This window comes from Euleptes europaea, chromosome 14 (assembly GCF_029931775.1).
Source record: "Euleptes europaea isolate rEulEur1 chromosome 14, rEulEur1.hap1, whole genome shotgun sequence".
NCBI classification, from domain to species: Eukaryota; Metazoa; Chordata; class Lepidosauria; order Squamata; family Sphaerodactylidae; genus Euleptes; species Euleptes europaea.
The window spans coordinates 27875485-27887878 of record NC_079325.1 but is presented as its reverse complement, the minus strand read 5'-3'; the positions used below and the strand labels follow the sequence as shown (position 1 = coordinate 27887878).

General features: G+C 44.4%; 1 protein-coding gene across 1 annotated transcript in view; it reads right to left on the bottom strand.

Moving 5' to 3' along the window:
• Window positions 1-7136: 7136 nt before the first annotated feature.
• Window positions 7137-12394, bottom strand: part of TACC1 (transforming acidic coiled-coil containing protein 1) — a 59228-nt gene continuing 53970 nt past the window's right edge. Inside the window, exons 11-14 of the mRNA XM_056860253.1 lie at window positions 11805-11965; window positions 10337-10443; window positions 9239-9359; window positions 7137-7475 (exon numbers count right to left, since the gene is read on the bottom strand). Coding sequence (XP_056716231.1) covers window positions 7407-7475; window positions 9239-9359; window positions 10337-10443; window positions 11805-11965 — 458 coding nt within the window. The 3' untranslated portion in view covers window positions 7137-7406. The remainder of the gene's footprint in view (window positions 7476-9238; window positions 9360-10336; window positions 10444-11804; window positions 11966-12394) is intronic.

Genomic DNA, 12394 nt, shown 5'->3' with positions numbered 1-12394 from the left:
CGTGGGAAATGGCAGTTTTACCAGAGTTTTATCAAAAGCCACCTTACATCTCTTCCTGTTTCTTGTTTCCTTTCCTTCGGTAATGGTAATATTCCATAATTCTTTTTTAAAACAAAAACCACCCAGGACATTTCTTGTAACCTTGTGACTGCCAGAAAGTCTAGATCTGAAGCATTTTTTCTGTGACAGAGTCAGATGGGATCACACACACACACACACACGTTACAGCACTATTTATAGAACCTGGAAATCTTGCTGTTGGCTTCCCTTCCAGAGAACGATCTGTTCTCCAGCAGCTTTGCGGGCCACAATTTCAGCTTGTCAGAGTGCTGCATAAGTGCTGCATAAGGGGCTGCATAAGTGCTGCATAAGGGGCAACTAGAAAAGAGAGCGGTCATACTGAAAAAGGACTTTGTAGCCCATAACACACTGGAATTTTGACTGCTCCTAATTTGGGGACAATACATTTCCCCCCCATCTTTGCATCCCTCTCTCTTGTGGATTCTTTCCAGGCCAGGTCTGTTGCTAAGCCACAGCAAGTCCTCTGGTTCTGGCCTAACAAAATGGTCAGACTAGAGCCAAGGCCGCTGCATGCCTGGAATCTGAAGACAGCAAGAGGAATAAGGGAGCAGCAGCAGGTTGTTTGACATGCAGGTCAGGCTAGAGTTGCCAACTGACCAGAGGAAAATGGCTTGACTTGCTCCTGTGCCTTTAACAGCACAGATCTGTAGAAATCAGTAGAAATTTCTACAGATCTGTAGAAATCTGAAGTTTTCCACGACATGGAAGGAAGCACGATGATCTGCCAATGTCTGCAAGACGTACAGCTGTTAAAAGACACAGGAGTCAGGCCTGGGTGCGTGAAGAGATGGGATCGTTTTAGCACAGAAGCTGAGCCCAAAATACTCGCAGACTGAGAACCGCAGTTGAAAGTGGCACATCCCATTTTTGTTTGCAAATCTTTCTGGTCTACTCTGTTCTCGTTTCTGTATTTTAGAAGGGCGTGCTTTTTCAAATGAACAGAGCCCTCAAGTGGCCAAGGATGTGGTGTGCTGCTCTGCCCTCTGGGAGAACAGCTGCATGGGAATGCTCACATCTGCACATTTTAGTTCTGCTGATGAGGAGATATAAAGGAAGGGAGGAGGTTCATGCTCTGAGGGAAAACAGAGTTGACAGAGGGCTAAATGGTTGTAAATATTATTAGTTTAAGTGAGCAAGATGTTTGGATACAGAAATTGCTGCTTATTCATGTCTCCTGCAATTCTCTGTAGTCCTAGTACAACTTGTCCTTGTAAAGATGTGTCTGTTGGCATGAAATTTAATGCCATCTTCACAGTTTTGTACCTATACAGGATAGGGTGCCATTCAACTTGAACTCGTAGGGTTTTAGCCCCCCTCTTTAGGGGAAGTACAGCTCAGTGCCAGGAGCCAGAAATAAAAGTGCAAGCTGTTTTTCACAGCCTACCAGCCATTTTGAAGTTTTAAAAACCACCCACTTTCCCCACTCTCAATACTTTATCTGTTTCTGCAAGACAGACTAAACCGCAATAACAAATCCAGGCACTGCTATTCTGAAGAGTAAATTAGTGGTTAACACTAATCACAAAAATAGCAGACCAGGCTACCTATTCGAGGTAGGGATTTCTACATACTCAGGAGCCTTCCCAGATATGCAGAAAAATAAACATGCATTAACAAAAAAAACCCATCCTTGGTTTGATGAGCACAGGAGATAACAAATATTATCCAGGAGATAATAAATATTGACAGCGGTTAAGCTTGGGGTAGGGGGGATTCTAGAGAGCATTTAGTATCCTAGAAAGGTGAGACTAATGTGTGGATTTCCAAGTAATTCCTCTGCCTCTGCAATTCCTCATAGGCCCCCAAGGTTGTAATAAATATATTATGGAAATATATGGGAAAGAGGACAATGCTTGAGATCTCTTTCAAACAAAGCAAAAACCCTCTAAATGCCACCATTTCCACTCCCGTCTCTGACAGGTGCCAACTTTGAGCTCTCAGGCCCCATCCCAGACCTCGGAGTCTAAACCATAGAAGATGCAAGGAAACGATAAACAATAAGATTGAATCCAGTTCCTGAAACCATAGCTAGGGATGGCTCCAACAGCTGCTAAGTGTGTGTAAAAAGCACTCCCAACAATCCATTACAAAGACCCCTCTGGCACACGATTCCCAATGGTCAGGCCTCCGTTTAGTAACAAGTGTTTTGTGCTGGGTGGGCTTTGGAAAAGCTTTCTATAGGGTTGGATCCAGTCAGCTTTTTCACGGAATCTCACCCTGTACTACAGCCCCCATTCCACATGGCTTTTGTTCCTGCAAATCATCAACATAGTCTTTTTGAGTGGTCATTTTTTGCTAGCAGAAGAGCGGGCTGGACCCAACTCACTGACTACATCTCTCAATGCTTTGGGGTCCACACCCTGAGCAGCCAAACCTGCCCCTCTGGCTCCACCTGACCCGCCCTAGCAAAATAGATGTCCCAGGAAAAGGCCCAGGTCGATCAAATTTCAGAAAGGGATTTCATAGCATAGTCTGACCTTGGTCACAGGTGAATCAAAATATGGTGGAACAAGGTGAACCTCACCCACACGTACCCTCCTCGGAAAACAAATTCTGCCAGTAAAAGAAAAGTCACCCCCACGTTGGAAACACATTGTTTTTATTCAGGCAATGGAACATGGAAAAAATATATTAGTAATCATTGTAATAATCCCATTTGTGTGAGTATAACTCTTACAAATATTTACTTGACATAGAAAAGGGAAATCATCATACATATCAAATGTGTGAATGCGGCAAGTTACACACAACTGTACAAACTGACCCAAACTGCAGGAGTTTCTTGTCCTGGATGTCAGAGAACCTTTCCTGGATGGTACAGGCAAAGCAGATAAATAGTGAGGTTAATAATTCTTGGGGGCGCTGTTACAAAGTACATTGGCAGAAAGCAAGAATGGTAGCTTTTTACAGACAAGATCCTTTGTGCAAAAGGCTGCTTAGATTTCCCAGCAGTGAGAGGCATGCTTGGAACCAGAGAACAACGAAACCCCTCTGTTCAGTGCTGGAAATAATCCAGGCTTGCTGATTTACTTTTCTGGATGTTGTTGAGATGTCAAAAAATAGTCCAGGTCAGGATTTTTAAAATCTGGCCAAGGCTAAAGCTAGGTGTGTCATTGGGTTTATGATGGATTGACCCATGTAGGTCTGCTGGACCCTGGCCTGGATCTAGTTAGTTCCAATGCACTGGCTGTCTTCACTCCATACCATTTCCAAAATATGGCATGTCCCTCTAAAGTCCCTACAACCACCATGCAAGAGCAGATTCCAGCATGTTGAATCGTAATCTTATTTTTTAATTCAGGGCACAGGCAGCAACCTGTTTACTTTAACATAAGCATCGACTTGCCATCAGGAAGAGAATCGTAAGCCTGTACCTCTCACACGATGAGAAGACGGCTGAGTCTGCATGCCGTTTCTGCTGCCACCAGAACTAAAGAGGGAGGAACAGCTATGAGGTACTTGGTAGCTTGAAAAACAGGGAGGGGGTAACATGGAGGCAGCCCAGGGCCAAAGCCACTCCTGCAGGTGAGCAGGGACATGGTTAAAACAGAGGTGCATCTGTCTGCCGCATAGACCCTGTAGCTCTGCTCAGCTTTAGAGCCCTGATACTGATCCCACGGGGGCAGCTGCACAATGAAAGCAGCATGCGATCAAGTTAAGTGCTGGTGCAGGTACATTCTTACTCAGCCTTACATATTGCCTTAATCACTCCGTTATCAGGTGCAGTGGCCATTGCTCAAATCCTCCTGCAAACATTACAGATGGGCAGAAGCTATGTTCCTATAAGGATGAGATTATAGGGGTCGAACCAACAGTCAGTCTGCATAGCTTCCCTCTTGCTATATAAGAGCTTATGAGGTGCAACAGTTCCACAAATTTAAATCACACACACCATCCACAGTATAGAACTTTAGCCATTATCTCTCTCTCTCTCTCTATATATATATACATACACATATTTTAATATCTGCACAAACTATAATAACCATATTATAGTTAATAATGTCATTCCTTAGGAATCTTGTTTACTCACATTTATAGTGGCATGTTTGAGAGGCACACAAAATGAGAGCATTTGGCACAGTGCGCGCGCACACACACACAGCAAAGTGCAACCACTGGAACCCAGAGGAAAACTGGGAGATGCTATCAAACCTTTGGCAGGGGAGGAGAATGAGTGCCTAAAGAACAGACCTGCCTTCCTCCTTCCTTTAGAGATAAAAGAATGCTTTTTTTATTTGTAACCTGCAAATGTGACCAACATTACATTTCCAGACGGCAAGGTTTGTGATTTTATAGGTGATGGGAGCATTTTTCATATGACAAACTTAGCAGCACAGCTCTTTCCAAAATACTCAGATACCAAATATGCATTACTTCTGGCAGAAGTCAGGGGGGTTTCCCGAACCCAACTCTGATCTTTGCACAGGAATAATGCAACATCAGACAACCTAAGTTCCCAAGTGTGCCTGGGGCCAATTGGGCTCAGAACTGTAGCATAGGGGGAGGAGGAGCTTCAGTCTTCCCTTCCAGATCATTTCCCTTGGACAGCCCTATTTGCTCTGCTGCAGGGCTCTGCCTGTGCTGAATACTGCACGTGGCGACCATATGAGATGTAGCATCTAGTTTGGCGCTAACTCTTCCTTCTCCACAGGTCCTGCTATGGCAGCGACCAGACTCTTAATAACAAGGTTATCCACAGATGTTTTTTGATCCAAGCTTTAGAACTCAAGCTTAAAAAGGGAGTGGGGGAGGGATGAAGACTCCTTCAGTAACCCGGGGTATAATTAAACCCTTAGAGCGGAACTACATGATCCCCCCCGGTACAGATTAAACACATTCAGATCAAACACATTCTAAGAGCTCATTGCTTCCCAAGCACACAATGGTCCGATTCAGATTGGGACTATGAAGCACAGGGAGAAGGGGCTTACACATGTCCCCCCATGCCATTCTTCTGTCCTGAAACAGTCCCTGGGAGCTATTATTTATTTGCCTTGCTGGGGGCTACACATGTACTAATATGGCTACATGCCAATTTCCTAACATAACAAATAGTGGCTCCCTGGGGCCATTTCAGGTTAGGACAATGTCAAGGGGAGAGGTCACAGGCCCCCTCTCTGTGCTAATTACGGACCTGTATGCTTGAGACAAGCAGAGAGCCCCCAAACCAGGTGACACACCAGGAAAAAAAAACATTGTGCAGTAAGGCTCCCTTCAGAGCATCAAAAAGGAACTGACTATCTGGTGGTCCCAGCCTCCTGTACTGCTAGAGATTCTCTGAATGTTCTATCTGGTCTGAAGGACGGAGTGATGTCTCCAACCACATTCAGTTCCACTTGCTGGCTGCCGCTTCTGAGAGAGCAAGAGGCTCTGAGCAGCCCTTCCTCCCCCTGCTCTTCCCAGTTCACGCATTCAATTGCACATGTATGTTGACTGGCCTTGTAAGCAGGCTGGACTGTGCCTAGGCTTTGTTCCACAACAGCAATTTGTTGACAACATGCAATAGGGTAAGAAATGGGGAGAACAAAGTGCAACAGGAATGTACCCAGTTACATTAGCAAGGAGACAGATTCCAAGCAAGCCTGTCATTTAGAAAGACCTTCTATCCAACCTCAAAGGCAATGGAGTTTGTCATCCAGTAAATCAGAGGCACTCTCTTCTACAGCTGGTAACTGCCTGCTAAAAAGTGGGTGATTTAGAAACTATGGTTCATCACTGAGCCTTCAGAACATGTCTGGAGATTACTAGGGAGGAACAGAAATTATGCTCCATTATGCCTGGCTGAAGTTCTCCGGAACCTAAATTGTAAAGATGATTGCATGTGAAATTTAGGCACCAGCTGAATCACTGAAGATGGACCACCCAGCAAACAGCCATCACAGGTAGCACAGCCCATGGCTTTGAAACATCAGCTTCACTATGGCCATCGGGAGAATTCAATGTATGCAGACCCCACCTGACCAAGACAAACCATGTCTATGCAAGTCAGGGAGGCATCCCAGGTTAAAAGAAAGAAATCCGACTACAGTTGGACCACATGAGACTTCAATGCAAGCACAGCACAAAAACAAACAACAGATCTCCGTGCAGGACTATTCAAAGTGCTTCCACAATTCTGCACCAGACCAACTAAAGGGGCAAAAACAGACGCTAGGATGAGTATAGAAAGACAAGAGTCCAACGGATGCCCTTCTGTTTGCTGACAAGTACATCTTAGAAATCCTCCACTCTACAGAATTTCAACAGCAGCACAAACTCCCCAAGGAATTAGACATCTATTTACTTGTACCATTTTTGGGGTGTTTTTTTTTTGTAAAATATTTTAGGTTTAACATTATTTCAAGTTTTGTGGGAACACTGAGGAAAAGGTGCTTTTGAGGATGGCAGATATACGTAAGCATCCGGTCTTTTGCCCACTCTCTGAAGAGATGATGGTACATCTTGGAATCCTTGGCTTCACCAGGGAGAATTTTTCATTGCATACTTTTGAACTTCTAATGGCCGCCCTCTACCTTGAAAGGCCCCGCATTCAATGTGCATTCTGGGAAATTTGTGCTCTTTCAGGCAGGTCCCATTCTTCATGCCACAGCACTGATGTGAACTGGCAGGAAGTCAGGCACTTCTTTCCCTGGTTGCTGGATCACGACCCACAAAGACTTATTCTCCCAGGAGCCAATGAACTTCGACTGGGATCCCACGTGTGATCCATCCATGCAAACCAATCTGAGCTTCATCCTGTTTGCTGAAACTATTGCATTTGAGCTGGCCTTGTTTCTCATGCCCTCAGATATAGATTTTTCATTTTGTCACACTAAATTTCCAATGGCAAACAATAGGGTACATACTCAGGTAAGCTGCACCTGATACTGGTCTATCCCCCTTAACCAAAACTGCAAACATCATCAACGATGCCTCTTCTGTCATGCAACTGTTCTTGAGGGAGCAATCCAGCACCTTTTGGGGGCTGGATCCCTACCCTACCCTGAATGCCTGTTCTCAACACACAGTAGAAAATAATACATTGCATACCTTGCTTATGCCAGTTAGGCACATACAAGGAATCAGGGCTGCCAGCTAAAAGTTAGCAGCAGAAATTTAGCCAGGGGGGTCTGGGCCAGCAAAATGCTGGAAGTGAATATAGGCCAGGGCCTCTGGATCTTGTAGATGGCAACTGCTCAGTTTGGAAGCTAGGTTTACGTGTGCTTTTCTCTCTGCTGCAGGGGGAGATTATTTCTGGGAAATAAGACAAGGTGCTTGCTTGAAGATGCAGACAGACAAACAGGAAGCAGTCAAGCATGGGGCTTTAGACAACAGCGTATGGATCAGTCCGTCTTTCCTAGCTTGGCAATCAGCTCATCACAGATCTTGGTCAGCTCTTCAATTTCCTGGTTCTGGAAGATTAGAAAAAGACATTGCAGGAAGGTAATACAGTGCTGCTTAATCTCCTTCATCAAATCACTCCTTCTAAGACTGTGACTTTGAGGTACTGAGTAGTAAAAACCAAGTTTAGAATTTGCAAGATCAAATAAAGAATCTATAGTGCGATGGGGTCTCTTAATTTGAAAAATATAATCTTTGAGCAATATCCTCACTAGTTTTGTCCTACCATAGATATTCAGTATTTAAGAAGTTAACTAACTAGGGCTATAAGAAATACTGAAAAACTATTGATGTACTTAGTATTTCACTGCCCATTTTGAAAACGGATGACATAATCAAAAGAACCAAAGTTTGGTATTGATTTTTTGGGGTTTGTCTGGAATATCTAACAGTTCTGTTTAGCCAAGGATAATTTAAGTAATATGCACTATGGTGACTAGTGCAAGAGGAAGATCAGTTTTTTGGACTATCAGGTAGGACTGTCAAAATATGGATATGGGGGTATAGCACATTTGAATATGATCCCAATATCAGACTCTCCCTACACATGAAAAGCCAGCATATCACATATCAAGTCAGACTAAAAACATGCAACCCTACATGCATATTGAGATGGTACAGTCAAGTGACTGTACCACATCCCGTCCTTGAACATTTGAACAGTCAGGATGCTGTTGAAAATCACCAGCACATTTCAAGTCAAAACAATCCTTTTCAGGATAAACAAATATACTGAGCATAACCCCCCTACTGGATCAGACCACTAGTCCATCTAGTCTAGTATCCTGTTTCATACAGTGGCCGATCAGTTGAGCAGGAGGGCCAGCAAACAGGGCACAAAGGCCAAGGCCTTCTCACGATCTGCTTCCTAGCACCTGTATTTAGAGGCTTATTTCCTCTGGCTATGCTCTGGCTATTTCCTCTGGCTACTATCCTCCATGAATCTGTCTTTTTTTCCCCCGTCAAGTCACAGCTGATTTATGCCAACCCCATAGGGTTTTCAAGGCAAGAGACGTTCAGAGATGGTCTGCTGTTGCCTGCCTCTGCGTCACAAACCTGATATTCCTTGGAGGTCTCCCACCCAAATACTTGCCATGGTCGAGGCTGAGGGTGTGTGATTGGCTCAAGATGACCCAGCAAGTTTCCATGGCGTGAGTGGGGATTTGAACCTGGGTTTCCCAGATCCTAGTCCGAAACGTTAACCACTACACCATGCTGGCTCTCATACGAATCTGTCTTACCCCCTTTAAAGCCAACTTTTAATTACTTGTTCAGCAAAGTACTTCCTTTTGTCCATCATGAATCTGATGCCCATCAACTTCATTAGGTGCTCCTTCCCCTAATTCTAATATTATGAGAAAGGAAGCTCTCTCTATCCACTTGCTCCACCCCATACATAATTTTATAAACCTCTATCATGCCCCCCTTGGTCTCTTTGCTTACTGAAAAGCCCCCAACTGAATATGAAAAGTACACAGGGTGAATTCAGATATAGGGTTGGAACCAGACTAAATTTTCTACTACTAGAAGGCAGTTGAATAGGCGGAACAGAATTTTCCTGCCTCCTTCTCTCCCTCTGCATTCCACTGATCTCCCCAAAATGCTGCTCATGAGTGACAGAGGATCCTTGGGAACGGCATGAGGGGCAAATCAGGAGTCGGCAGCAGAAAAAGGGATTAGGCAGAAATTACACCTTGCCTTCCAAGCAGAAAATTTAGTCTAAGAGCCAACCCAATGAATTCTTTCCCCAGCAGGAATGGGGAAGGGAATTCACCTTTTGCTGCAGGGCTCTCTCCAGGGAATCCACCTTCATTTGTTCTTTTCGGAGCCCAGCATGAAGAGCTGCACTCTCACCATTAGCCTTGGCACGCACCTGAGCAATTTCTTCATTGGCTCTGTGTCGAAAGCGGAAAGAGACACAAAGGCCGTTTATGCTTGGTAATTAGCAGCGCGTTTCAGGCTGAAGTGCCCCACATATGTTTTGATTTCTTCACGATGAACCGTCATTCCAGCCGTCACTGCAAAGCCGGCGCATACCTGCTTCATGTTTCTTAAGCCGGCGCAGACCTGCTTCACATTTTTTAAGAGCCCATTTAACAGGACCTTTTGTATTTGCTTACATGGAAGCGTTTACTGAAGGAACCATGAAAAATCGCAGACCCGGCTTAGCTATGCAAAGACCATTGCTAATGGCTATGCAAATGAAGGAACGAAGGAGCAGGCAAATGGGTGGTGGTGGTGGAATTTCTCCTCTTGCATTGGGACCGTGAATAGTCATTTTAAAGGGCGGATTTAAAAAAGCAGCTTTGAGCAAGGATTAAAATTGACCCTGCATAAATGGCTGAAGAGATGAAGCTGCCCTTGCTCAGTGCTGACTACTTTGATTGGCAGCAGCTTCCAAGGCCTCAGACAGAGAATGGTCTTTCCAACACCAGCTATCCCTGGATCTTTAACTAGAGACCCCTGATACTGAACCTGATGATTTGTGCATGCAAGGCTTATTCACGGTCCATTCCTTCCCACCCACCACCCACCCCCAGCAAGATATCAAAGGCATTTTTCTGAATGTCCCTTGGGAATGCCAGTGCTGCATCATAAGACATACATCCCCTTTGCAGAAGTCCCTTTGGAGATAAATAACGGCAGAGCTTCAACTGCACGAATGTCACAGGCAACGGCCCTTTCTTGGTATTGTGCACGACATGTTGTAATTCTCGGATTTTTCATCCTCCGGGAGCATTATTAATTTGACAGCATTTATAGTCTTGCTTTCTCAAAAAGATGCAAGTAGGAAAACCACATTCTTACATCCGTGAGCGTGACTGGAGGAACACCAGCATCCCACTAATCTCTAAACGCCTAGACTTCTTACTTGTCTAACTTCTCTTCTGCATGGATTTTCAAGGCCTGGTACCGCTGCTCCTCCTGTTTGACCCGAGATAGGTAGTCCTGAGCACATTTTTTCAAGGCTTCTTCATTCTGGGCGGGGGCAGAAGATTTGCAATGAACATTAATGAAAAGAAAGAAAACGTGGCAATTAAGGGCATGTGAAAAATATAGGCTCTGTAAGGGGACAGAACTGTTCTTTACATCTACATAGGCATATAAATAGAGGTGGGACTCCCTCTTGATCTTAAAGCATCTGGATCTCATTTACACAAAGAGCCTTGCATACCCAGGTTTCCATGTCTCCGTCTTGCTGATATTTACCATTAAAACAAAAACCACACCTCTATACCTAATAATGCTGTATAAAGTCAGTATAGGTTATAGAATATGTCACACATTAACTTGTACAAAACAACGTGGGAAACCTCAAAACATTAATCCGCAATTGGAAAAGTCCCACAACTAGAAACAATGAGAGCAATCCAAGATCTCAAACGCAAGGTGGAGAGGCTTGAAGACTGTGTGTATCTAGTCGGTCACACTCCGTGTCAATTTCACAATGGAAGTATCATCACAAATAACATCATTTTCAGCTAGATACACACAGTCCTTCAAGCCGCTCCACCTTGCGTTTGAGATCTTGGATTGCTCTCATTGTTTCTAGTTGTTGTGGGACTTTTCCAATTGCGGATTGATGTTTTGAGGTTTCCCACGTTGTTTTGTAAAAGTATATACCAATCATCCCAGTATATCCCACTATTGGGAACAATTTGCATTATACTCCATCATATTGATATTTACCATTATGCAGGAGTACAAAAGCAAGAGAACCATTTGAGAAAAAGTGGACACATTTCTGCGCATGTCAAGTTATGATACTACCTGGTACTAAATCACTGTTGGTACGTTGAGCTCGGTGTTGTTCAGCAATGGTTCTCCAGGACCACACGCAGAGGTCTTTTCCAGCCATTGCTACCTATCTAGGGCTTGATTTGAACATGATACCAAGCGAGGCAAAAGAGCTCCCCTACCATGTGATTTTGCACAGGCTTTGTAACTCATTGAAACTGTGCTACCATCCGTGCAAAGCAGATATGTGTCTGTAGCTTGCCTGGTAGAGATCTCCAGCTCCTAGAGCATATTGAGCTGGCATGCTAAGTGTGCACAGCAGTTTTGCGGGAGCTGAAACACAATTTAAAAGAGATGGGGAGCCCATTCAAAGTCACACAGGGAAGTTCTTTGCCCTGCCAGCATCACATTTCAAGGGCCTTTAACTGAAGATGAGGATTACATTTAGGGCAAGTGGAGGTGGCATGTGGACAAGGCAGCATTTGTAGCTACAGATTACTTGAAGCATCTATTGTCCTATTGCAAAGAAAACAAAAGGCAGGGCAGGGCAATTGAGCATCAGTCTAGTAAGTAAAAAGGATAAAGTTTTCTTGATAGAGGACCTTCTTGAAACCTTCCAAGACACCCTTTAGGTTCTCGTATCTCCTGAACAGGTCGGACAGGGACCTCTCCACTGAATTCAGGTCAGACAACGCCTGTTCCTTCTCCATTGTGAGCTGCTGGAGACTCTTCTGGGATGCCATGTTTGTCCTCTGTTCATCTTCTGTGAATTCAAAGGCAGAGGGAACATGAAATCCACTTGGAGCAGAGGGAAAGTGCTGTATTATTTAGCTCTCCACAACAACCTTTCTGGAGACTGCAGCTTCACCAGCTGTTACCTGTATGGTGTACCCCATACCAAATCCTAACCTCTTTTGGTATGCATGCATGTGAGGCATACACAGAGCCTTTCCCAAAACATATCAATATGGATAGGATGTGATCCATGCTGCTGCCTGAAAACCTAGTAACGTGCAATGTGGCTCACTTGCCTCTTAAAAAACAACACAGAATTGGAATGGGGTGAAAGGACTCTCTACCACCCATCGTTCTTACACCATAATGCACTCATGTGAACCAGTGCATAATACAGAGCACTGTGTATCATAAACAGAGAACCGGAGTACCACAATACAACTCAAGCAGAGCAACA